The sequence below is a fragment of the Mus caroli genome, unplaced genomic scaffold, assembly GCF_978045245.1.
Source record: "Mus caroli unplaced genomic scaffold, Mus_caroli_1 scaffold_1, whole genome shotgun sequence".
NCBI classification, from domain to species: Eukaryota; Metazoa; Chordata; class Mammalia; order Rodentia; family Muridae; genus Mus; species Mus caroli.
In genome coordinates, this window is record NW_028227256.1 from 161,506,640 (window position 1) to 161,534,605 (window position 27,966).

Below are 27,966 nucleotides of genomic sequence, written 5' to 3' on the forward strand. Positions count from 1 at the left end.
TAAATAAGGTAGAATGTTGGAAGCTCTCTAATATGCGATCACATACTTTGCAAATGATTACAATTCAGAAGGAAACCTACCTGTGGTCAGTCAGTCTATTATCTGGGCTTGCATGCGGCTTTCATCTTTAGGTACAGTGCCTCAACACAAAATTCACCCCGTTTTCTTCTATGAAGGGATGCTTTATTCTATTAAATATTTTGGTTTAGTTTGTGTTTTGTCTAATGAGATGATGAATTTTTCATTCTGTTTATGTGGTATATCATCTTTATTGATTTGTGTGCATTGAACAAGCCTTTCTGATGCGAATATCACATGATGGTAATGAATGTTTTTTTATGTGTGAGTAATTACTTTTATCTGTGTTCATTAGGATTATTAGCCAGTAGTTTCTTGTTGTTGTTTTAATATTGTGTATTTATCAAGTTCTCAACCAAGGTAACATTGGATTTCTGTTTATGTTGTTGTTTTGTTTGCTTGTTTTAATCGCTTGGAAGGAATTGTTCTGAGTTCTCTAAACGTCTGGTCATGCTCATCAGTCAAGCCATACGTCCTGGGCTTTGTTGATAGCACACAGTCTTATTCCTAGTTGATTCTAATTATTAGTCTGTTCAGATTTTCTGTGTCTTCGTGATTTAATTTGGATACATATCCAGGAATGTATCCATTTCTTTTCACTTACTAAATTTGTTGACATAGAGTTCATACAAATATAACAATTCCTTGTATTTCTGTGTTGCAGTTACATTTGTTTCTCTTCTGTCTTTAATTCTACTTAAAAATTCTCTCCCTTTTTCTTGATCTAGATAGAATTTGTAAATTTTGTTTTTTCTTTTCACAAAGCCAATTCTTAATTGTGTTGATCCCTTATTTTTTAATCTATTATTTTATTTATTTCTGCAGTGATCTCTTTCAATATTGGTTTGATTTTTTTATTGTTTTTTATTTCTTAGATGCAATGATAGGTTGTTTGAGATTTACTGACATTTTGATAGAGATATTGATTGCTATAAAATTCTCTCTTATCGTATTCCTTGGATTTTGGTATGTTACATGGTTTTGCATCTTATAAGGTTCAAGGGATTGACCTGACTAGGGCATAGAGGTGATAGAAAAAGACACATTCATAAACACAGAAAAGCTGGAATCAGGCCTTCTGTGCAATACCTGGGTGGGGTGAGAGGGTACTCTGGGCTACAGTGGACATTTCTGAACACACTGTCAACATTCACAGTCAGGCCATGTGAAGACTTTGTCATCTGCCTGAGCCTTACATCACCAGGACAAGGCTTTGCCAACTTCTTGTGGGTCTGAGACTTTGTTCTAGACATGGCTGGCTCTTATGGACAGCACACATCCACCCAGGACTTCCTCGCACACTGAGGGCTCTGCCGTGCTCCACATTGTGCTATGTTTCCATTTACATTTGGTTTGAGAATCATTTTGAATTTCCTCTCAATTTCTTCCTTCACTCATCAGTTGATTGGATGTATATGTTAAATTTCTAAGTAATTGTATGGTTTCTTGTTATTGAATTCTAGTTTGATTACATAGTGATTGGGTAAGATATTGGTATAATTGTAATTCTTTTCATTTGCCAAGGTTTGTTTTGTGGCCTGCATGTGATCTGCTGTGCCATACCCCAGGTGTCAGTGTATGTATTCTGCAGGTCTTGGATGAGTTGTTCTAAATGTGGCTTTTTGGCCCACTGATTGTCGGACAGAACTGAGTCCTGTGATGTTATCTGTGTGTGATAAGGTGCCCGATTTCTCCTTTGAGGTTTTGATTGCCTTATATGTTGAGTTCTTTCAGTGTTGGATGCTCATGTGTTTCTGATTGTTTTTCTTCTTTGAACAGGTGATCCTCTTATTATTACAGAATGACTTTCCGTGTTTCTTTTTACTACTTTTGATTAAAATTACTTCTTGGGGGAGAGGGGCTAGGGACTGGGGGATACAGGGAGGAGGGCCTACAATCAGGATGTAAAGTGAAAAAATTACCTCCTCTGATGTAAATGTAGATGATAACTGCTTTTTAGAATCCATTTGTGTGAAATATCCATTTCTTCCCATTAGCTTTTAATATACATGTATTCTTAGAGATATTCATCACATAATTGAACTTTTCTATTTCATTACATGTATTTCAGCATGTCTATATGTGTGCACACACATGCATATGTGGTAGGGTATGCAGGTACATTCCACACAGGTGCACATGGTGATCAGAAGACACTTGACGGGTGTTAATTCTTGCCTTCAGCCGTGTAGGACCCAGCAATTGAAATCAGACTGTCAGGCTTAGTGACAAGTGCGTTTATCCACTGAAAGATCGTGTGAGCCTTAATTGAGACTCTAAAAATAATCCATTGTCCTGGCTAGAGAGCTAGCTCAGCAAGTGGCTCACAACCATGTGTAACTCCGGTCCTGGGGGATCTGATACCCATTTCTGACCTTTATACATGCGTGGGTGAATATACACATGCAGATAAAATATTCTTACACATAAAGTAATAAGTTTCATTGTCACCTCTGTCCTTTACTTGGAGAGTTTACTTGGTTTGAATTTAATGTCATTATTCATGTCAGGATGACCTGGAGCCATTATATGACTTGTTAAAGGATTTTGGCTCTTTCCTTTGTAGTTCCTTTCTTGCCTTCAAATAAAATAGTGTGCTTATATTCCAACACTCCCTGCATTTTGAATTTTTTGATATTCCATTTTACCCCTTTTTACTATTTCCTAGCTCCTAGCATGCTCACAGAGATGTTATTTTGCCAGGTTTTCTTTCCTCCAGTACCTTAAGAGGCCCACCCTCGCTTTGTCTCTGAGGGCTTTGCTGTATGCCCACTGTCAGATCACTGGGATACCTTTGAAAATTAGTTTTGTTTTGTTTTTTAAATCTTGCTTCTTAAGAATCTTGTCTTTAACTTTTGAAGCTTGCATACATGTTTTATGTTATAACCTTATGAATTTGTGAATTTTGACTTGTAATCTTTAGCCTTTGTGTATGTAGCTGTTTAATTTATTTCTACATTTAGAGGTTTTCTGTTACTGTCTTTGAATAAACTTTCTACTGCTTTGGCTTCTCCAGTCTGTTTAGGTCTAATAACTCCAAGAGTTGTTCAGTCAGTTCCTCTTCTCAATCCTTTAGTGGCTCCTGTGGCTCTGTTTTCAAGTGGCCTGTCCTTGAACCCTGATGTGTTTTGCTGTCGCCTTCTGTCACATTTTCCTGTCATTTAGCATGCTTCCCAGCACAGGGTTTGTTTGGTTTTCTTACTTTCTTCTGTGCCTGATAAGTAAGAGCTTATTGACTTTGTGTGTTCACATGAATTTGAGTTCTCAGAGTAACAATTTTAAGTTGTCCATGAGTTCATAAACATTGCTCAGTTTCTGGCCCTGTTTTATGCTTGTGGTGAGATAGCAGGTCTATAAAATTTACTGATGTTTATTGGAATCGAATGGACACCTATGCTTTTAGCAATTAGATGAAATCCATTCTCTTGTCATTTGTCCATTTCTTCCAGGACTTCTAAATCAGGATTCTTATTTTCTTGTGAGCCTGTGGTCACTATTGCTGTATCACCACTAGATGGTACCCTAAGTATGAGTTTGCAATGTACCTGATTTACTTATCTTCAATGCTTCTGCTGTAGAAGCCCAAAGCCAACTTGGCCAAACTTGATATATTGTTTAAGTTGGAGTTTATGAATACCTAAAAAGAATAGTTTGCCACTTCAAGCCTTTATTAGAGCCAAGAGACACAAAAGGATTTTACTTGGTACTTACCTCACCAAGGGAGGATCAAATTCTGAAGTAACAGTTTGGTACCTGCTCATTTCTTCTCCCAAGTAGACTTGGTTCTCTTATTTATGCTGCTTGGGTCTAGAGCGCGTATAGGGCTGGTAGTACAGCATAATGCCAGATTGCACCTAGAGCCTAGATCTTGTTGAGTCCATAATGTGACCGAGACCCACCTAAGACTCCTGCAGCCAGCTGCAGGTCATGTTAGCAAGGATACAGTTCTGTCTTAGGTATCAGTATACCAACAGGCAGGTCTAGAGGGTCTGTTTATAGATACTATCCTGGATCCACTGCTGCTGAATTTCATTATCACTGATCTGTTCTTAATTTACTCTTCTGCCATCTAGAAAGCAGAGTCTTTCTCCATGTCCTGTTGCACAAAACTGAGGAAAGGACAGTAGAAGGTATCACTTGACTGTCCGGGCATACATAGTCCAGAGGGCAAGTCCTCTGTCCTGGTGATCCCTGCCCTGGAGCTCTCTGTTCAGTACTGTTCGACTATGGGCTCACAAGGTGTAGGTTCTTGTGTTGTGGAGTGATTTCCCTTTCTCACCTATAGAAGATGTTTCCTTGGATGCTTGTTGCTTGTGTTTGGAGAAACTGAGACCCAGGTACCTTCCTTCTTGCTTTCCTCAGTGTATCTTTGTAATTATTACCCTGAAATCATGTGCTGTGATCTCTTATCTGGTTTCCTTCACTCTGGGAAGTGGGTTCTCACATGAGTACGTGCCAGACCAGAGAGCGTAAGTGGGAAGCCTGCTACTGGAGACTTTACCCACATTTTGCTCTATAATCGTGTTATCTTTCATAACAGACATGGCACTCTCCTAATGATATATTCACCTCCCAAAAGCTCCAGGCTGACACATCTTCACACTGAAGATTAGGTTTCAATATCTGATTTTTGTGGGGATATAGATTTTCAGTTTGCAAGAAGTCTCTTAAAATCAATTACAGATGTATTTTCTAAAATTTTTTTATGTAGGTTAAAGTAGTGATATGATTAAAGCATAAACTAAGGTGACTGCGCTTAAGACGGTTACTGGAGCTTTAGGGCAAGAGCCCTGACTTCAGGATGGAACTTTAACGGAATTAAAGAGAGGTAAATGGTGAAAAGCCACAAGAGGAGATGTAATCGATGGAGCACGTTGTAAAGGACACATATAAAAGGGTTCAGTGGCCCCAAGTACATATGCAGGGAGAAAGAATTAGGGGATGGGAAGAGGTATACCATAAGTGAGCAGTTTCAGACAGGGTGTCGCCGTGCTGGCATTGTCTCATTTCTGCTCCTGTGAGGTCATGCAGACAAGTTTCAATGGGAGTAGCATTGTTCCCACAGGATGGTTTCTTCTGCACCTGCGGCCAGCTGCTGAAGGTGGGATTTCTCACTAACATAGAAAATCGTCCTCATTTGGATGGTAGTCTGTTGGCTCCCAGCTCCTCAGGGGTGTTTGGAAAGTTCTTAACCATAAAGGTGGCTACTGGTTGATAATCTTGTTCCTAGAGGAACTGGGATTTTAATCCCATGTTTTTAGGACAGTAACTAAATTCTAGGCTTTTTATCTGGCTTTTAGTTACCTTGTGGTCTGAGTTTCTCCGTGCGGGCTCTGCTGTGTGTGAATACCTATCATTCAAGTTTACAAATCTGAAGATAATTCATAGTTTAAAGCTATAGATATTATTAGTGTGCTCAAGAATGTACACTTTCTGAATGGCTTCAAGGCGCAGTGTATTTTCCTTTAATGTTGTTTCCTTCCCCTGCTAAGCCATTTCCTTTGTACCAGCAGCGTATGGAGAGCAGTGAGTGCCCTCCCCTATAATGATGTGTTAGCTCCATCTCCTGAGATTTTGCAAACTGACAACTGAACTTATTTGAATTGTATATTTTTTTAAATTGAATTCCAAATAAATTCTCCAAGGTTTTCACCCTGGTAATGGTGTTCTTCAGCCTCCCGCAGGGACTTGCAACTCTGAATGAGCAAACTGTTTTCCTTGACTGTCCTGCTTTGCTTTCCTCACAGAAACTGTTTTCCTTGACTGTCCTGCTTTGCTTTGCTCACAGAAACTGCATTTCGGGTATTCTTGAGTTTCTGGTATTGCATTTGTTAATGTGTTGTTATGTATATAGAAAATTGAGTCTTCAGTTCCTAGCATAAGAAGCTGCCCTTCCCAGTGGAGTCTTCCAGTGATCTATTTAACATGTCTGATGTTTCGCCATCAAGCTTATGTAAAAAGCATAGTAAGAAACTACTACCAAAGCTGTGCCTTTGAAAAGGTTAGGACTTTGACTCAGAGTAACATGTATTTAATATTGTTACAACACAATGCTCACATGAATATGTCAGATACATATATACATATATATGCAATTGTGTATATCTATGTATATATATGATATATATTTCATTTAGTATATGTAATTTAACATGTTTCCAACAGTGTTTATCTTTCTATATGTAATATATGTTTTTCTTATTTTTTATATGATAATTATTTTGTACTCATTAATTTTATGTCCTCTGATTGATTTAATATTCAACCCCAAAACAAATTTAGCAGGAAATAGACTTCTTTTCCTCTAGACCTTCAGAAATATCACTGTTTCTGATCTTTTCCTATGTTTCTTTTTATTTTCAAGTGATTTTTAATGTGTTGAACACTTTGTACACTAAGTTATTTTAGGTTATTGGCATGTTCCAAGAGTGATCTCCATGAAATAGAAATTGAAAGAAAAATGGAAAAACCTTGTTTTTGGATACTTTTATTAGGGCCATGCTTTTAATGCAAGTTCTCAGAAGTGATTTTTATGCTGTTCCAGTGGAAGTGTTATCAATTTTAATTGTATTGTCTCCATTTGACAGCTCCATAATTTAAACTTCTTACTGTTTTTTTTTTATTACTGTTAATAGGCAACTTAAAGTACAGTGAATTGTGGCTCTTCTGAGGACTGTAGCATTGTGACCCCTGCTGTTGTGAGGTTGACCTTAAAGGCCACGCACAGTGTGACTGAGAAATGAGCTGAAATAACACAAACACTTAAAAATGTTGTATAGTCTGAATAGTCATTAAAGCAAAGGAGAAGACATCAGCTTTTTTAGCCTGTGTGGCTCTGGGAGACCCCAAAATTAAATATAACAAAAATATTCTAATATTATTTTATCATTTAAAGTATTTTGTTTAGGAATTTTGAAGTTTGCTTTTTCTTTTTCTCTTTCTTCCTTCCTTCCTTTCTTTCTTTCTTTTACTACCAAAGACACATGAAGGAATTGATCATAAGAAATGTTAAAAATCATTAAATGTGTGTGTGTGTGTGTATGTGTGTGTGTGTGTCTTTACTGAAATTGGTTTGTTTGGATAGTTTTGTTCTATTCCTAATCATGGAGAAAAGAAGGCTTTATTTCTTAAAGAGCTACAAAATTTTGTTTGGTTATATGAAAAATTCTGTATCCTGCATATAAATCTTCCTTTGTCTTTGTTTTCTTGACTGCTGTCAGACTTACTGAGTTCATTGTTGTTGTTGTTGTTACTTTCTTGGTATTTTGTAAGGGTCCTTTGCTTATTCTTGCTCAACCAGTCAATTTCTGTCACCTCTGCACTTTCACCCAGAGCTTCTGTGTCTGGTTCCTTGACATCTGGGAGGTGTATCATCTGCTGCTGTCAGTGAGTGTGGTCATCTGCAAACCGAGTTAGACATAGAAAGCTTGGCCTTACTCACATGGCGTTTTTAGGCTTTCGGTGGTGCCGACTTTCTAAGTGTTTAAAGGTTTTTGGGTTTTGGTTTTTTGTTTTGGTTTGGTTTGGATTGGTTTTCTGGCTCATGTAAGAATCAGCCTCTCAAAAAAATAATCTCCAGTCAGAACTCCTTAAGACATGTGGCAGTGATGTGTCTCGAGAGCGCTTCCGTATGTCAGAATAGTCGGGTTTGGGAGATGACATGGAAATTCCTTGTCACCGTGGATTCATTCATCAGCACCCTGGGGAATGTATGATGCTGTTGCTGAAAAATAACTTCAAAATATGGTTTAAAGTTTTACTGATGTACCAGGCAAGTGTTTTGTTGAGATTCTCTGTGGCTTTGCATAGATGTTTTATAAGTTGAAGATTGATATGTCTGAGACTATTATCATCACGGAAACAAGCCTAGATACCCAGCCGAAATGGGAACATTTGAAGAGGCTAGCTGATTGTGACACTGGTTCCTGTGACAAGTGTTGAGACCTGATCCAGCATCCGCTGTGCTATGAGAAGTGTACACTTCATAACAGTAGTAGCCACACTTTGAAAGAATTACTCTTTTTTTGTTTGTTTGTTTGTTTTTGTTTTTTGAGACAGGGTTTCTCTGTATAGCCCTGGCTGTCCTGGAGCTCACTTTGTAGACCAGGCTAGCCTTGAACTCAGAAATCCGCCTGCCTCTGCTTCGTGAGTGCTGGGATTAAAAGTGTGCGCTACCAATTACTCTGCACTGTTCTGTAAAGCTAGAACTTTACTGCTGTGCTTTGGTCTACTTTTTAAATTGAGCAGTGTTCTGAGTTTTAACATCAGCTTTTAAAATATTAACTTAATTTTAAAGTTAAATTCAAGTGAAAAAAACATAAACAAATATACAAGTCTCATCTTAAATAAGTGAATTTTTGCATTTGTGACAATAAATAAACCTGTCAGTATGACTTTCACACCCCTCCCCTAAATAGTGAGAAGGGTGGCCCTGTTTTGCATTTTACATATCTTTTTAGATTCAGTCAGCTTCACTACACAGAGGCTGACTCAAATGTCTCCCTTGAAAATCTTCTCTGTATCATATATAAACCAGCTTTAAACCTCTAAGAAAATAAGAATTTAAAAACTGGGAAACACTTTTTAATAAAGTAGGAAAGCACTGCATAGAGGCTTTATTAAAATGCTGTGATTTTGAGGCCACCTTGCCGAGTGTTAGGTCCTCACTTTGGAAGCTCCTGCATTGGAACAGTTAAAGCTGCCACCTCTGGGGTCAGGCACCAGGGCTGCAGTGGGGATGCACTGGCTTCAGAGCAGCAGTTGGAAGCTCACTAAGAACACTTTTTTTGTTTTTTTTTTTTTGAGACAGGGTTTCTCTGTGCAGCCCTGGCTGTCCTGGAACTCACTCTGTAGTCCAGGCTGGCCTCAAACTCAGAAATTCTCCTGTCTCTGCCTCCCAAGTACTGGGATTAAAGGCGTGCGCCACCACGCCCAGCAAGAAAACATTTTTTTTTTGTCAGAATATATTTCCTTGGGTTTTATGTATGTGATTTTTCTTAGATTCTGATTTTTTATTACATTTATTCTTTAATATCCCCATCCGTGTTCTTACTAACAACTCTATATTTGTATAGCTAATGCCACAAACCCTCTCATTTGTCCTAGACATTTCACTTTTAGACATTTGTTAGAATACCTGCCTTGTTCTTTGTCCCTGTTTTTCTAAATTACTTGGTGCTGTATAGAATTGACAGAGGAGTCAAGAGGTCCTAAATACAGTAGGGTCAGCATCATACAAGAAATTCCGGTGATTAACATACTAGTAGGTGAGAATTCTGTCCCTCCACTTTGTCTTCACTGTCCCATCCTGAGCAAGTGCCTAGAGTAGAAGGGACACAGGACCACAGGGCAGGGAGCACTGACCTGGAGAGGAGGGCTGGTTTCTCCACAGCACTGTGGGGAGACATAGCTGCAGAGCAGGTGCAGGTCTGAGGGAAGCTGGAGAGGCTGCTTTTGATTTTAACTGCATCTCCCTTTTCACTACCACAGAGGCAGTGAGCTGAGAATGGAGCTAAGGACATTATTACCTCATTTCTGCCTGTTCCCCCACCCCCATCTCTCCTCCTCCTCTTTTTCTCCCTACCCTCATTGTTGCATACACTTGAATGTTTTTACCTCCATCTCTCACCTCTACACAACCTCCCTCACATGCCATCATCACACCCCTACACTACAGAACAGATTTCTGCAGTTGCCTCGTCCTTGGATTGTTGTCTCCTGCTCTCCAGGCTGTGGTGCCTTTAGACTTTCCCCGCCACCTCTTCTCAGTCACATCCAGTCTCCTGCTTCCACTCATCTCCAGGCTACACACCTTAGAATGCAGCCTGGTGTTTGTCTCCAGCTTCAGTTTCTAGCCGTGAAGATCCTCTGGTGATTGTCCACTCATCTGAATACTCGCTGTGAGGACGACTCCCAGACATCCTACTTCTTAAGCTCTGTGAGCATTGAAGACTTATGCATTCAGGTTCAGAATGAAGCTCCCAGTCTCCACCTGAGCTGTGCATAAACTTAGTATTCCTAGACTTCTCTCTTTTCAGTAAATGAGAACTTCCTCTTTTTAGTTAAATATGCCCAAACTGGGAGATTTGGTCTTGATTCTTCTGTTCTCTCCTACTTTGCATCCAAACTGTCCACTCTGTTTTTAAAATAGAACCACACTTCCCTACACCCAGCCACAGTCCTCTCTCCTGATTTCATTGAGTAGCATTTTAACTGGTCTCTGTGCTTCCACTCTTGTCCTGCAGTCTGTTAGCACAGATGCCAAACTGTCCTGTTAACTAAGTTCAACCCTCTACTCAAAGCCATCATTAGGGCTGGAGAGATGGTTAAGCTGGTAAGACCATTTGTTGCTCTCGAAAAGGACTGAGGTTCAGTTCTCTGCACCCTCATAGTGGCTTACAACTGTTTACAACTCCAGTTCCAGGGAGTCCAGCACATTTTTCTATCTCCACAATCAATAGACACCATGGTACACACACATGAAAACAGCCAAATAAAATAATAAGTAAAAACAGCAAGAAAAGGAAATTAAAAGCAAATTTTGAACAAAACCCTCCAGTAACTTTACACATCTCCAAGGCAGAGCTCCCACAGTGCCCTCCAGAGATTCTTGTGCTGTTCTACCTCCCAGCTTCTGGGCATCTCTGATTGTTTTCTCCCTCCCTCCTGTGGAGGCCACAATGGCTTCCTGGGCTGAATGCACCTTCACTGCTTCTCATTCCCTTTGCCTGAAACATCAATCCCTACTAATTCGTGAGGCCTAGTCTCTTGTCTCCTTCCTGTCTAATTTTAATAACAGTTTTAAACCTTGGATCTTGATTTCACTTTGCTCTGGCCTTGTTTTCCTTATACTTTGTAATTGTCATATATTTTACATAATCATCTTGATTTGTCTTGCTGCACTACCAACCTGTGACTACCACTACCGCCCATCAGTTCTCAGGTACTGTAAGCTTCATGAAAATAGTTCACTCACTGGTCCTCACTTCTGTGTCTGCAGGACCTAGAACATGATCAGAGGCTTTGTAGACTGTCAGTATTCAGTGCGTGGTTAGATGGGAGATGGAGGAGAGGACACGGTTAGGGAGGTCTGCTCCACATTCACACATCCTGTCATCCTGTTTAGAAAATAAGGAAACAAACTAGGACCTATCCAAAAAGTTTAGACTAGCTGATGTGAGAAGTATATATTGATTCTGTCATTAGAAAGTCCTACAAATGTTCATTGTGATAAAGATGAAGAAAGGAGAGAGATGGTGGTGGTAGCACAGTGACATATAGTAGCACCACACCCATCTGCGTCATCTATTTTACCTTCCTTAGCATCACAGTAGTACCTTAATCTTAATCTTACCCATATATTTCACTAAATTCGCTTCCATTAATGTATTGTGTAAGGACAGGAATCATAGTCCAAGTGTGGCTTGGTTTAATCTGTTACTAATGAATAAGCTCAGAAATTGAAAGTACATATATGCAGAAGTTTCCCCCAAAGAAATATGGTGTCCCGAATGTATTAACTATTTTACATTTATTTTGTGTGTCCTTTTAAAAATTTTTTATTTTTATTATTCTTTACTAAAGCGTTGGTCCTTAACACATTGGGAGGGAAATAAAAGCACAGTCCGCCCCCTGTAGGTAGTTTAAGAGCACTACTCAAATATATAAAACAAGAGGGTTATTCCAGACTTGGCCAAATAAAAGTATGCAAAAGTGGGGCTGGAGAGGTGGCTCAGTGGTTAAGAGCACTTACTGCTCTTGCAGAGAACCCAAGCTCCATTCCTAATACCTGTATCAGGTGGCTGACATATCCTATAACACCAGCTCCAGGAGCTCTGATGCCTCTGTCTCAAGGCACCTGCACTCTTGTGCATACAGCCCCACAGACACAGATACACATAGTTAAAAATGAATACAGAAAATAAATATATAGACATTAAATAAGTAATTAATGCCCTAGGATAACTATTTAATCCATTTATAAGCAAAAATTAGAATGTTTCTTAAAATTTAAAAATCAGATTTATATTTCACATAATTTGAGATTAGCCTGTATTAAGCATTTTAATATACATTTTTGAACCTATATGTAAATTAACTTTATAAATTAACTCATTCATTTCTCCTGAAACCTTCAGAGTCACACTCTCTGACTCATTGTGGCTCTCAATACTATTTGCATGAAACTTTTCTGTATTTAACTTTACATACATTTGTGTTTTTTTCTTTTTCTTACTTGTTTTCTTCTTTTTAAAGATGTGGTCTTGCTTTCTGCATAGGCTAGCCTAGCCTGAGACCTCTAAGTGTTAGATCACAGGATACACCATTGCACGCAGGAAAATTTACTGTTTGGCCTCTCTTTTCTTCTCCATAATTTAAACCTTGAATCAAACTTCTATCAGCAGAGACCTTCGTTTTGCAGTTTAAAGTGTATAGCCAGGTCATAATGTCTTTGGTTGGTCTGTGCGTGCTCTAACGTTATTGGGCTCTCTAGGTTCCAAAGCTTACATTGAGCCAGTTGCACGCTCTCAGTGAGAGCACTGTTAGGGCAGTCTTTGCGGCAGGCTGGTACTCCCAGGGGTTCCTAACCCATAGGGGTTCATGCAGCTCAGGAGTTACGCGTTTGGGCTTTCTGGTTTAGACAAAGCTGACTGCACTTATTGTTGGCGACCACCAGAAGGTATTGTTGGACTGTAAACTGTGACTATACACAGATATATATGGTTATTTCTTATGACTATTCTTTAAAAAGCTGACAAAGTTATATTCTAACCATCTTTGAAGTTCTCCCACCAGGTTAAATTTATACAAGGTGTGTGTGTGTGTCTATAATTTTCAGTTTACCAACAACATCATAAATTAATGAATAAAATGTATCTATTTTGTAAAAGAGCAAAAGTACTTTGGAAGTGGGCTTTTTAGATTCGCTTATTAAAAACTGGAAATGGTCAGATTATTGTTTTCCCATCCAGTTTTCTGAAATTAGTTTGCTCTTATTGTAGTTTTCTCTAAGAAAATAAGTTCATTCTTTCAGAGTAAGTTGGTTTTGCCTGGTTATTTCCAAACTGTTAGGAAATTTCACACATCTGCTTCAAAAGGCAACTTCCCATAGACTGCATTGTTCAAACAGAATAGCCTCATTTATCCTGTGAATAAACCTACATTTTCTTACCTGATCAAGTGAGCAAACAATAGGGTCAGATGTGGCAAACACTTTAACAGAAAGCACATGTCTCTGTCAGGCTGAGGTACAACCATATCAAGATGCTTGAAGTTATTAATGGCAGTAAAATTTATGCTTCCTCCTGTTTTCCCAATTAAATCAAGGAACTTTTTTTTCCCTAAGATTCTTGTATCACCAGCTGGTTCCAATACTGTGTGTGTGTGAATGTTGCCTGGGCTGTCTCCATGCTCCATGGTGAAATTTGGCACATTAAGTGGCTGGTTTCCACTCTGAGCTAGAAAGCGGTTCTTTTAAAGGGATTTATTTTGGTCTTTATCATTTGTATCTGAAGTGAGCCAGATAATAACAAACAAGTTGCAACAGTATTCTCTGGACATAATAAAAAATTACAAACAAGGTAATAAACTAATTGAAGACAGGTTGAAAATATATTTAAAAAGAATGAAAATTTGTCTGTTTTGGATATTAGATTACTTTTTGAATATTAGAGTCCTTGGAATAATTAGTACAAAATTAGCTTAAATTGATTTTTAGCATAATGGTAGATTTGCCAATTGTATTTCTCATTTTGATATGTTAAGCTTGGTTTGTACTGACCATCGTAACCTGTAGGTGCTTTCAGTTTTCCCACTTAACTCTTGCTTTTCAGTTGTTGTGTTGATCATTTCAGTTCCCCATCTAGCTGCTGCTGTCAGTAAGTCTATTATAAAACAAAGACCACCCACTAGAATTGCAGTCTTGAAAATTGGATTGTCCAAATTCCACTGTAACCTACTTAAATAGTAATTTGCATATATTTGCTGTAATGAACTATGCATAGAATTATATGGAAGTATCTACTAAAGATGTTCTAGGACTGAGGATGTGGCTTGTTGGTAAAGAGCTTATCAAGCAGGCTCTAGTTCCAATCCCTCCCACCAGAAAAATTATTTTCAATAATAATCTTAAATTCATTTTAGTACATTTTGATATAGAAGATATTTGTATTCAATAATTGCTGCAGATAAGTTTTGAGAGCTTGGTTTAACCTGTGGCATATTCTCCATACTATATTATTAATCGGCATTAAGAGCTCTAATTCTATATTAGACTTAGACATGATAGTTGTAGCGTGCTGTATTCTTAGAGCGAACTCAGGGTGATGTATCACCTCGGTGCTGCACTGTTCTAGTAGAGGTGTGTTTCTGTTTCTATTCTTCTTTAACTAAGAGGACATGGGGTGTAGAAGGGAAGGAGAATCAGGCTAATAATGTGGCTCATCATGTGGGTGTTCACTGTGATCTAGTGTTCAGCTGGGAAATGTAGCAAGAACAGAACTTTGACTTTATATTCTAATGTTCAAAATTCACATTTCTGTTTGAGTGATCTGTGATTGGAAAATCTCCAGTGTCTTATAAAATTAATGGCCGAGTGACGTTTCTCCTGGTCACTTTAGAGATGAAAGAAATAAGAACATTTTAAAACTCAGAACTGATCAACATGTGTTTTGCCTCGTGCTTGAAAAACAAGTATAAGAGCAGCCCAGAAAACTGATTTTCTTCCTGCTTTAGCTGCTCCAGCTGAACTATAGCTGTAAATTTCTTTAAAAAGAAAAGGAGGACAAGACTTCATATAAACTCTTGAATGTACTTTATATGTGCAATAATTCCCACAAAATCAGTTATTGGAGTTAATGACCAGTTTGTTAAGGTATTAACTGCCCTCAGCTGGGAATGGCCAATTTTGGGGAGAACGGCTGCACAAATGCTAAGATAATTCAGTAACACATTGGAATAATGACCCAGCTAGTTAACGGTGAAGTCCTGTGGAAATCCTATCAAAGTGCTTAGACCTCTGCGTTTAATAGCCAGTGAGTTCATCATGATTCATGTTTATTGCCATAAATACCAAAGGAATCATAATGAGTGGGCTGGTTTTTTCAACCCTGCTCTTATTGCTTAAACAGATTTGACTAATTCACATCAGTTATTAAGACATACTTCTCAAAATAGTCCATCTGTCCACTGCTCTGCTCAAAATGCACAGACCTTACCAATGCCCACATACCAATGGCTGGCAGCCTGTTTTTTCTTGGGATGCCATTAGGGAAAGTTACTATAAATAACTCTAAAGGGAGTGTTCATTTAAAAGCCCTGCCATGAAGAGTATATATAAAACTGTAGTGGTTTAGGTGGGGTTTATGGCTCATGAGTCCTGATGAGAAAATCATACCATCCACCCCATGATTCCTGTAGAAAATGACTGGAAGAACAAGAAGATGGCGGCTTTTAGAGTACAAGAATCTTCAAGACCCAAGGTGGTGTAGTATCTTAGTTCCTGTAGGGAAGATGCTAAGACTGGACAAGTCTAGTCTAACCAAATATAAAGATACCTGCCTTCTTAGAAAACAAAATTGAAAACATTTTCCTTTACATACATATACCATAAAACCTATGTAAACATGTTTTTGTGACAGATAACCACAATTAAATGTCAAAATAAAAAATATGATTATTAAAATCTGTGAATTGTAGATTGTTCTGGTCTCAAAATGTTGGCATCAGGAACACCTACTTTATTTTTAGAGTGTCACATATTTTACACCATACTTTGCTCCAAATAAAATTCATGTCCTCAAATAATAAATACATGTTTTGTACAGCTGTTGGCTTACTGGCCTCCATCTTCAGATTACGTACTCTGTCATCATTCTTACCTTTACATTTAAGATGATGCTCTGCATTTATACCACTTCTCTCAAAGATCTCCTTCAGCTTTCCTCATTTTCAAGTAAGAGAGCTGAAATTTACCTCAAAATAAATCAGACTGACCTATTGAAGTGGCAGGCCTTTAACCTCAGCACTAGGAGGGAGAGGCAGATGGAGCTCTGTGAGCTTGAGGCCAGCAGGCTACATAGTGAGTTCCAGGACAGCCAGGCCCACAAAAGGTGATTCTATCTCAAAACAGCGGCAACAACAACAAAATATACACACTGTGCTCTCTACTAAAGTCAGATTTTGACTTGTTATAATATTATAAAGAAAAATAAATTTTACTTTCCCCCATATTATATTCCAAGTGATTGAATTATTAATCCATAATTTTATTTACCGTAAAAAAATATTTACTTGTCTTTTCATATGTGAAACATATAGTATATATTAACCTGTTTTGTTTTATCCAGAGGAGTGATTTTCATTACTGATATAAACAGTATGCCTAGGCAGAACTAGAAATTGGCCTAGAGTTTGTATACATGCTAAGCAACCTCTTGAACAAGGAGCTAAACTTCCAGTCCTATTTTTTAGTTTGTTTGTTTACTTTGGGATAGGTTCTTTTGTTTTGGTTGGTTGGTTGGTTGGTTGGTTGGTTGGTTGGTTTTGGTTTTTTTCGAAACAGGATTTCTGTGTGTAGCCCTGGCTGTCCTGGAGCTCACTCTGTAGACCAGGGAACAGGTACAGGTTCTTACTAAATTGCCAGGCTGGGCCTTGAACTCATGATGTAGACCAGGCATTGAATTTGAGATCTTCCTGCCACACCTTCCTGGAATAGCTGAGATTATACATGACCTTGTCAGAATAGCCAGAATCAACCGATTTTAAAAGATATGTTGTCCCAATTTAAAATAATTTTGCTTGAAAATGTACTTTATTTTATCATCTAATCATGTTTAATGTTCTTGACTCCTGATAATATCTTATGCAGAAAAATGTTCCTCCCTATGACATAAGAATGTTTAAGAGCACTCACTATAACTGGGAAGAGATTTTGAGAGCAGACAGGCCTGTGTTTAAATCTCTGCCCAGCTTTTCAAAGCTCCTTGACAAGTACCTGCTTTCTCCAGGCTTGAGGTTCCTCATCCGAAGGATGATAAGATCTATTTGAAGATTTTTCTGAAGATTCAGCGCTGTGCTGTGTCTAATGTATGGCTCCTTTGCATAGTAGATGCTCAATACTGTCACTGTTAGTCACTATTGTTATTAATTACCTTGTTATACATACGAATCTTGGGCTCTAGCTAAAGCACTTACACATGCTGGGCAAGCCCTCTGTGCTGAGTGAATTCCCTAGCCTAGAGCAATATTACCTCAGAACAACTCCAGAGCAAGCTCCAGACTACAGAGAATTTCTGACCTTTGGTAGTCTCTTTCTGTGACATTTTATTTTTTATGTTCCTGATGCCGTTCTGCTTGCGTCAGCAATTCAGTGATGTTCCAGGCTTCATTACCTAGAACTCAAATATGCCTGTTTATAATACTTTTTATATATAATCACTGCAAATCAACTTATTAATTTATATTTTGATGCAATTCTAAGAGAGGGGAGGTTAATGATTCAATCTGCTTCATTCTAGGTTGCTGAGGACAATAAATGTTTAGGAATTAAATTATTTTCCCAAAAATATATCAAGTGGGCATTGGCCTGGAAACTTCATAGTTAACATAAGAGCGACTCAAAATTCAGGTTTACAATAGTGAGCTCAACATGTTTTCCTGATTAAGGTTATATAAATATTTGATTTAGCAGTTTAAAAGGTTTTAGTATATAACTTCACAAACTTGAGCACAGGTAATATACATGTATGGCATCTAGGATTATGTCTATGATTTGTTTATTTTGTCCCCAGGCAATGAAAACTACAAACAAATAGCAATGTGTGTGCTTTACCATATAAGCATGGATGACCGCTTTAAGTCAATGTTTGCATATACTGACTGCATACCACAGGTAAGAGGCTGAAGTGAGGAAAACATTTGAGAACTATGCTCATCTCTAAATTAGATATCTGTATTACATCTCCCTCCTCAATGCTCAGGGATCACTGTGGAAGAGAGGATCATGGGTAAGAAGACGGTAATAGTCAGACGCAGTGGATGACTAGAGGGATAGAGTCCTCCAGACACAGCACGGCACCTATACCTATGAACTCATAGTTATGACAGTACATGCTAGCCCTGTGCAGTCTGAAGCCAGACCGAGCATGACTATAGAGAGCAAGGTAGAGATGAAGTCCTGTCCCTGGCCAGGGCGCTCTTAGCAATAGATAGCTGCTAGGAGAGAGTTGGTTTTCTTTAAGAAGTTGCCCCTGGGAGTCCACACGTTGAAGAATGCAGTAGCACCACAATTAGACTTGTGAAAATCCAATTGGGTGACAGCAAAGAGGGGAGGAACTGGAGTTTGGTCTGGGAAGAGTTGGAGGAAGTGGATGAATGGGATCAAAACACATTACACAGAATCCCCAAAGGCCTAGTTTAAAAAAATAAAATACTAAATCTTTTTTAAAGATCAGTATTTTCACTCTTATTTTTAGATCTCCTATTCCGTAAACTATTTCTTAATACTAATAATACAATTTTTATTTTAAAAAAAATTAGAAGTACAGAACTAGGGCTGAACATAGCATGTAGTGGCTAGATGTACTTTGATAGAATGCTTGATGCCTGTCACAGCAGCTGCAGAGTGGCCATCCATATTCCAGTGGTCTTTAACACCTGGGTACCCTTCTGCATTGTCTTGAGTTGTATTTTTTATGTGTATGAGGTTTCCCTGACTGACTATGCAGCACATGTATACAGTACCCACAGAGGCCAGAAGAGGGTGTCCAGTCCCTTGGAACTAGCGATACAGACGGGTGTGAGCCGTCACTGCAGTGCTGGGAATCAAATGCAGGCCGTCTGAGTGAGCAGCCTATGCTTGGAACTGCTAAGCTGCCACTTCTCCCCCTTAGGCATTATGAGTGTAGTAATGCATTAGGTTACATCACATACAACAGCTTCATATATGGCTGGATTTATGAATGGATCATGTTTACTCATGTAGTAGAATATTCTCTACAAATTGTCTCTAATACTTGTATAATATTGTGCTTAATAATCACAATTAAATTCTTTTAAATTATGTGCTTAGATTTTTCCAGGTTACCACATAAAGCTTCAATGTGTGTAAGCACATGAAGGTAGCATGACAGAATTAATCATGGATGCTTATCTGCATCTTTGCAGTCCTGAGTGCTTATCCACTTCTTTGAGTTTTCTTTAGCTTCAGTTCATAACAGCAGGATACCTAGATCAAAAAGAAAGAGCCCAAGTCTTTGCATATTGACCCAGTTACCTTCTAAAAAAGGATGTTTATATTTCTAGCCATCTTTCACCCTTAATGATAATGGTTACCATTATTTCCATAAGATATAAAATTTCTATAAAATATGAAATCTAATTTTTGATGTATATGCATTTCCAGAATATTGGTGAAGGTGAATATTTTTCATTGTTCAGTATCTATATTCTATTATAAATATTTAATTCAACTTTTTTTGAATATTATTTGAATATTATTGATAAATAAGATTGATTTTGTACTCTTTCAACTGTTTGAAATTAAAATAACTCTTTCCCATGTTTCCCATACGTTTTTGTTTTGTTTACTGTGCATTCTTTGATAGCAAAATGCCCCATCCAGACTCTTTTGTTTTTATGGTGCCGTTTGAAAGAATGACTTTCCATGGTTCAACTCTATGATATGTTTCATATGTTAGGTCTGTTGGTCTTGAGGAAGCATACCTATTTTTACTCTAAGACTACGGACTTATAAGGCTGGAGACTTAGTGATTATACTCTCAGGGACATTACATTCATGGACTCACTTTATCCACTAGTCACCAGTAAATGAAGCTCTAATAACATGAAACCAGGAGGCTTGGAACACTGGTTGGTATTTTACTATATTATTTTTATGGAAGAGTTTTCTAAAATAACAAAGGAAATTCAGACAGTGTGCACACATAAAATAAACATGAGTATGTGAAAACAGTGAGAACAAGACTGGATCCCCTTTGTGCAGAAACTCCTAGCACTCTACCACTCCTTGTCCCTTAATAAAGGCAGCTCAGGTTTCTTTTCCCGCTATTTCTAATCGATGTCCTTCATTCATTCGGAATTAAATTTGCTTTTCCAGAACTTTAACCTTTTCCTCACATGCATTTAAAATTGATGCTATTTCAAAGGACTCTTTTTTAGCCTCTGTGTGAGAGAATAAACTCATTGAATGTTTGTAGCAAAAGATGTCCTTCAAAGAAGCCCTAGTACATCTTATCAATAGGCCATGTCTTCCCAGTGGTAACCTGTATCAGCTGATAGCCCATCCAGTGTAAGCAAACTGTCCAGCATGTTACAGTAGCTGTGTCCAAACGAGGTCACAGGTAGCTCACTGCAGCCTGCCTCCAAGGTTCCAGAAGTTTCTGCTTTGCAGGATCTGAGCTTCATTGACTATAGGATATTAGTAAGAAAGCAGCCCCCCAAAAGTGTATCCTCTCAAAGAATTACTTTTTAACCCAGATTCAGTTTTTTAAAAACAATAACATTAAAAGAGAAATAAACAATTCAGGAAGAGGTAGAAAACTTATTACATTGATGTTGAATTTTGAGTTATCCTACTCCTGTAAAATGCATGTTGTCAGATACAAGAAGAAAAAAACTGTAAATGGCTGAAAAAGAAGAGCTTGTTTAGGTTGATGTTTAGGCATGGTTGGGATTGCAGCTTAAAATTTAGTGTGTACAAGGCCTCCATCCTTTTGAACCATACACTTCCTCTGGGTTTACTTGACAGAGTGTTTGATATCACACATGTTGATAATGGAATTTTAAAACATTTAACATGTATACTTCATGAGCCAAATCTTCCAAAACCCATTTAGGTTTTGACAGTTTGTGGGTTTATTATGTATTTTATTTATTCTCTTAGTTCTTTATCTTTCGGAAGTTTTGGGTTTTAGAGGAATTGTGAAATTATGCATGCCAAATTATATTGTAAATATCTTGAAAGTGTTTAGGATGAGGCAATATATTAATAGAACCAAGTGATACTGTAGAATATGTTTTATTCCTGAGTGCCATTTAGCCTATAACCTTTATTTCACAGTGTCCAGTTTTGACCTACTTAGGGAAAAGCTAGCATGCTTTTGCTGCCACCTACTTTCACTGAAAAATAAAAGGATAATAGAAAGCAAATAAAAAATAAAACAAAATTAGAATATTTCCTTCAGAAGTTGAAAATGTACTCCTGTCAGGGCAGCACTTAAGGTTCCAGTGGGGCTGGAAGCTTACTCAGGACAGCACACCAAATGACCTATGCATTTTAAAAAAGCCCTGTTACAGTGGCAGTGGCTGCAGGTCAATGTGAGTTTTTTTCTTTTTGAATTATTGACATTAATTTTTATTTAAAGATTAAAAATAAAGATCTTCAAGTATAACACCTGAATTTTTCAGAGACTAAGTAACTTTGAAGGCAGATATGCAATGGCTCAGCAGTGATTCCTACCTATTTAATGATCAGAGAGAATGTTTAGTGTGATTATATTCTTAATTATGTAAGATCTCTCTCTCTTATACACACACACGTGCGCGCACATGCATGTACACGTGCATGCATGCATATGTGCTGTCTAGACTACAAATAAATAAAGGTATAACTTTTAGTAAAACGTGAGTCTTTCTTATTCTACTCATTCACAGTGCAGTGTAAGTGTTTTAAGGATAGCCCTGTAGTTAGATTAGAATTCCCTTTCTGAAAATATTAAATGTCCAGAGTAGGCAATCTTGCATGCAGCACTCCTCCTAATCTCACCCAATATTGCATCACTTTGCTTTCTTTGTACTTTATTGCCTGTAATTATTCAGTGTGTTCTCATTTTCTTCCGCTATCTGTCATTATTCCTCACAATCTGAGTTCAGGTCATTGTTTTTTATGATCTTAATGGGCTCAGTGAGTGGATTGTTTCAGGTAAGCACATTTGGATAACCAGGAGTTAATGGTTGTAGTCTAATAATAGTTAAAAGTACACATTAACAGTTCATTGTTATTTAGACCTCTGAGCTGCATGTTTTGTTTAAATAGGTGCAAATTCCATCCAGATGCTTATAAAAGTATTTATTGGTAATAGAATGGCCAATCAAAGCACATGGTTAGGTAGTGATGTCATGGTGTTATTTAATATTTTGCCCCAGAACAGCATGCAAGAGCCCTCAGAGTGATCCACATGTTTTCTACCGCGGTTGTCCTGTTTGGCCCTACTTTGATCTACATGCTTCTTTTTAGCTGAATGCTGGTAAACGTCCTTCTGACAGCCCTCTCTGCTCTTGCTGCCATTATCTGCTGAGTTCAGAAACCAGAGCATCACTTCAAACAGGAGAGCTAGGGAGTAGCCAGTCAGAAGAGATTCCTGCGGCATGCACAGTTCTGGCATAATCATTCAAAGATGTTTGGGTAGGGGGGCGGGGTGGTAGAGAGGTGTATGAGAATACAGAGAGCTGTGGGGGTTGGCCTCTGGTCACTGGTAAATAAGTGAAGTCAGGTGCCAGAGAGTCTAGACACAGTGATTTCAGTCGTGGGTCTTTGGTATCTGATACTCAATATGGGACCTGTCTGATTGAGCACTGTTGCTTCTTCATTGCAGAGGCTGAAGACCTTTCAGTGCTTTCCTGTCAGATTAGTAAGAGATGAAAATAGACAGTTAAAACAGAACAAATCTAGTTTTAATATTTCCTAGTTGTCAGTAATTACCTTTGTGTTTGAAGTACCATGGGTAGCAATCAAATTAAAGACAACTGCAGCAAGGCTTTTGGAGTTCGAATTAAGCTGGTTTTAAATGTGAGTGTTTTAAACTGAAGTGTTTTTATTGTGATGAAACAATGATTTTCTATTAGGATACATTTCACTCATTCTTAAATTTTCTCTCAGTTTTCATAATGAGGTAATAGAGTTTTCAAGCCATATATTCTTTTAAAAACCTGATTCTTTCTACAAGGGATTTAGCAAGGAAAAAAATTTTTTTAATCCATAGATTGTAAACATGTCACCTGTAATCTCATTTCTCAAAGGTAATTTTTATACTTCAAAGGCTAATTTGTTACAATATATAATCTGCCTTCTTAAAGCATTGCTTCAGTGGAATAGATTTTTATTATAAAAGTTTTGAAGATAGTAATAGCCCATTTTGAATTATAGTGTGGAATACTATAATATTAATCAATGGATAATCACCCATACTTTTTGCTAATTTATTTATTGTTAATTGGTTGACAGCAAATCTGTTAAATATATTACAAGTAGATTAAGATCATTTTATTTTTGGTGTAGAGTCTTTTTATAGTATAACATAACTAAGTGTTAATGATCTTTTCCTCAGAGGTTCCTTAGTAACACATCTGTGATTTGTGATCGGCCCTCTGGGTGGGGGGGGCATGATACACAGCAGTGGTTCACCTGTCAGAGAGCCCCTGCACGTAGGTTACTACCATGTTATTAGAATCATGCATGACAATTGGAATTGAATAGTGTTCTTAGTTTTGTTTTCAAACTATTTTTTACTAAGAATAAAAATTATTGATTTTGATCTTGTTGGAGATATCTGAAGCTAACATGGACAGTAATTAAAACTGTAGTTTGCAAAATGGCTTCTAAAATAAAAACTTACTTTGATATATAAAAAATAAACAATTAAAAAAAAAAGAGGCTATGAATTTGAAAGAGAGTGTTTGGTGGGAAGTACATGGAAGGGATTAGAGGGAAAAAGAAATGAAAGCAATAATGCAATTATAATTTCAAAATTTAAAACAACTAAATCTGATTAATGAAAGTGTGTGGTTCTAAAAGATATTATCCTAAAATATAACATGAAAACATTAAGGTTATATGTTTTAGAGTATTTTATATGTTATAACTTTATTTTATATATATATATCATATAACTTATATATTTATCTTATCTTTACCTGTTATAAGCAACATTGATTTACCAAAAATATCTTTACTTAATACACACTAATTTAACTTGTTGATTTCCCCATAATAGACAAATGTTTTCTGAATCGTACAAACTTGCTCATTTCTGTTTTATGGACAGTGTCTCTCATTAAAAAAAAAAAAATCTAAATTATGTATGGCTACTGGCTTAGAGCTAGAGAGATAGCTCAGTCAGTAAATGTCTGCCACATAATCACAAACTCCCAATTTTGATTCCTAGAATCTGTATTCAAAAAGGGAAAGGTGAGGGTGATGGCACCTGAGTAGGGAGGCCTGGACTGCTCCTCAGCCCTGTGGTTACTTCCAGGCTCCAGCAGGAGACTATGTCTCACATAACAGGGTACACAGCGCCTGAAGAAGGTCCCCAAGTGCACCGTGCTGCCTCCTCACACATCCACAGAAACATAAGCACACACACATAATAAACAGGAGCTAGATAGCTGTTGGCATATAGAACTTAGCTTGTCTTTCTTGAGTTCTCTTTGTTACTATTCAAGCCCTCTCTTCATCTCTGTCTGAGTTTCTTTTCTCATTTTATGTCTGTGCACAAGTTTCAGTATCTAGTCTGCAATTTTAGAAATCATGCATACATGACAACTGCTAACATTATACCTCCAATAAAGACATAAGCTTAGAAACGCTGACACCATTGCATACACTAGCAAGATTTTGCTGAAAGGACCCAAATATAGCTGTCTCTTGTGAGACGATGCCGGGGCCTAGCAAACACAGGAGTGGATGTTCACAGTCAGCTATTGGATGTATCACAGGGCTCCCAATGGAGAAGCTAGAGAAAGTACCCAAGGAGCTAAAGGGATCTGCAACCCTATTGTTGGAACAACATGATGTACTAACCAGAACCCCGGAGTTTTTGTCTCTAGCTGCATATGTATCGAAAGATGGTCTAGTCGGCCATCAATGGAAAGAGAGGCCCATTGGACTTGCAAACTTTATATGCCCCAATATAGGGGAATACCAGGGCCAAAAGAATGGAAATGGGTGGGTAGGGAAGTGGGGGGCGCTATGGGGGACTTTTGGGATAACATTGGAAATGTAATTGAGGAAAATATGTAATAAAAATATTAAAAATTAAAAAAAAATACAAAATATTAAAAAAAAAAAGACATAAGCTTAGGCCTCTACTACAGCTTCCTCCTGAGTATCTCTACTTACTAGAGTCTTACTGGCAGCTTAGATCCAACATATCAAACCAAAAGTATGATTTTCCCTTTCTAGCTTCCAGTCTTCTTACTAGATGTTGGCAGCAGCATCCCTGTCATTGTGGGGCAGGGTCCCAGGAGTCCTCCTCAGCTCAGTTACTAAGTCCTCCCTTGATTCTCTCCCATAGATACATCGGAACTCACTCCTTTTATCTCTGCCCCAATTGCACAACATAGCTAGCTCAGGCAGTATCGTAGTTGGGCTTTTCCTCTGTGTACGTGGATTTCTGCTTATTTTATTTTTGTATTATCTTTCTGTGTAATTTTAAATAAAATGTGACTCCCATCTCTGTACATCACAAAAGAATGTTTGTCCTGGTGTCCGTTTTGTCTGACACCTTTCCTCCTCAGAGACTTAGGATCTGTCTTTTCTTTCTCAACCGTCCTTTTCTGCAGCCGTGTCTAGCTTCCTTCAGTGCTTCAGAAGGACTGTGCTCTGTGCCGCTCAGTCACTTCTGTATGAGCTGTTTTCTTTACTTGGACTGCTCAGCTTCCAGGCAATACTTCTAACTCCTGAAAAGTGTTGAGGTGTTACTTGGTATTTTCTGGTATTTTCCACTCTCTTTGGAAATTTGTACTTAACGCTTGCCACTTAGCTATTCACTGCCCATTTACTCATTTTGCTCTTTTCACAGCTAAAGCCTTTGAGTCTGCTATAAAATAAAGATTAACTTACTTTCCGAATATAATTTAAGAGGATTCTTAATACATTCTGCTTCTGGGCTTCGTTTTGTTCTTCTGATTAAACTATGGCCTGTGTTTCTTGCTAGTTAATGAAGATGCTCTTTGAATGTTCAGATGAACGAATCGACTTGGAGCTGATTTCTTTCTGCATTAATCTTGCTGCTAACAAGAGAAATGTCCAGCTCATCTGTGAAGGTCAGTGAACAGAGCTTCATGGGTAGCCACTTTAACAAATGATAATTGGCATATAATAAGGAATAAATGGTAAAAGTAAGAAAGAATACAATGTAAATATAAATTCTCTTAAATAGTTTCTTTGGTCTGATTATAATTCCTGTGAGTCTAATAGGGTGTCCTTTTCTGGTAGATACCACTCCTTGGTAGTGCTTTATACACAAATCAGTTTACATTTATCTGAAAGCTAATGAAATATATGAATACAAGGTTATTGTTTCTATAGTATCCTGAAGAAATGATTATCATTTTTTGTGCCTACTGGACAGCTTTAACCTATTTGAGGAGTACATATTCATTATAAAAAATACAAATGAGCAAATAAAAATGACTTAAATCTTTATTCTGACCAATCAGAAATAGATATAAGACATTTTTTGTGTAATGCTTCTATAAATTTTTGAATAAAAATGTGCTTCTTTTCTCTGTGCCTTATAAAATGGTCTTCTAAAACTAATATTTTGAATATCATTCCAAATGATAAAAATACTTTTATTAAAAAGTAGGTTAGCAAGATAGATGGCTTAGTGGATAAAGGAGCTTGCCACACAAGCCTTGTCACCTGAGTTCCATCTCCCAAAACCATATAAAGGGAGAGATCTGACTATTCACAATTGTTCTCTGACCTCTGCATGTGTGCTGTCGTGCACAGACACATAGACATCCTAGGCAAGAAAGTGCGTGCGTGCGCACGCGCAGACACACAGAGAGAGAAAATAACAATAGCAAACATTTTAAAAATAGACTTATTTAAAAATAAAGGCATACTTGGGCTATGATTGTTGTCATGTTCTGTCACTCTTTTGCATAACTAACTTGTTGCACACCTTTCGGAGCATACATGGTGCCAAAGAAATTATCCTGGCTCTCAATCCTTTATTTCTAGCTTTGTAGTCTTAAAGTCCTAAAAGTATAATTGTTTTAAAAAGAGGTTTTTTTCTCCTTTGTGGAGCATAATCCAAACACAAGAAAAGACACTCTGTTTACACCTGTCTTGATGAAGCAGTGGGTCATAAAGGTCACCTGTTTGAAAAGATAAATTGTAGAAGTAGAAAAAGAAAGGGTGGAGGAAGAGTGGTGTTGGGGAAAATCAGATTGATAGGCAGGGCACAGGGGGAACTTCTGCACTCAAGGGAATATTTACATGGTGCATGGTTTGGGCTACACAGCACGTATGTTTGTCTGATTCAAATTGTATACTTAAAGATTCTGGGATATAGTAGATGCACCACAAACAACATGTTGTTTAAGCTTACTGTAACTTCCTGCTTTTCTGTTTTAGGAAATGGGCTGAAAATGCTCATGAAAAGAGCTCTGAAGCTCAAGGACCCACTGCTGATGAAGATGATCAGAAACATCTCCCAGCATGATGGGCCCACTAAGAATTTGTTCATTGTGAGTAGCTCCTGGCCTGCCTTCTGTCTGTTAGAATAAACCTAAGACCATAGCTTTAAGTTGCTGCATTTGGGAGAGACAACTTACTGGGCTCTCTTCAAATGTTTCCTGGAGACCCAAGCACCTCTTGTCTTGTGAGAATCCTCATGCACTTAGCTCCACAGCACTGACACATGAAATGAAGTCAAGGAGAAGAGTCAGAGCTGGGGTCCCATAGAGAGAGCATGTGGTGTGTGTCTGCCAGACTGACCTCACTCCACAGGACTTGAAAGAAGAAAGAACCCTTCGAAGAGTCTGTTAGGAACAGGAAGCGGGCAGAGGGGCAAGGGCTGAGGGTTGTGAATATGATCAGAAGTTTAAGTATGTGTGATGGTGTTATAACAAACCCATTAA

The 27,966-nt window shown here is 37.9% G+C and overlaps 1 protein-coding gene across 2 annotated transcripts in view; it reads left to right on the plus strand.

Moving 5' to 3' along the window:
- Kifap3 (kinesin associated protein 3) overlaps nt 1-27,966 on the plus strand; it is a 135,336-nt gene that overhangs the window by 47,856 nt on the left and 59,514 nt on the right. For both annotated transcript variants that reach the window (XM_021160355.3, XM_021160363.2), the window contains exons 11-13: nt 17,868-17,968; nt 26,031-26,139; nt 27,461-27,573. In XM_021160355.3, coding sequence (XP_021016014.1) covers nt 17,868-17,968; nt 26,031-26,139; nt 27,461-27,573 — 323 coding nt within the window. The remainder of the gene's footprint in view (nt 1-17,867; nt 17,969-26,030; nt 26,140-27,460; nt 27,574-27,966) is intronic.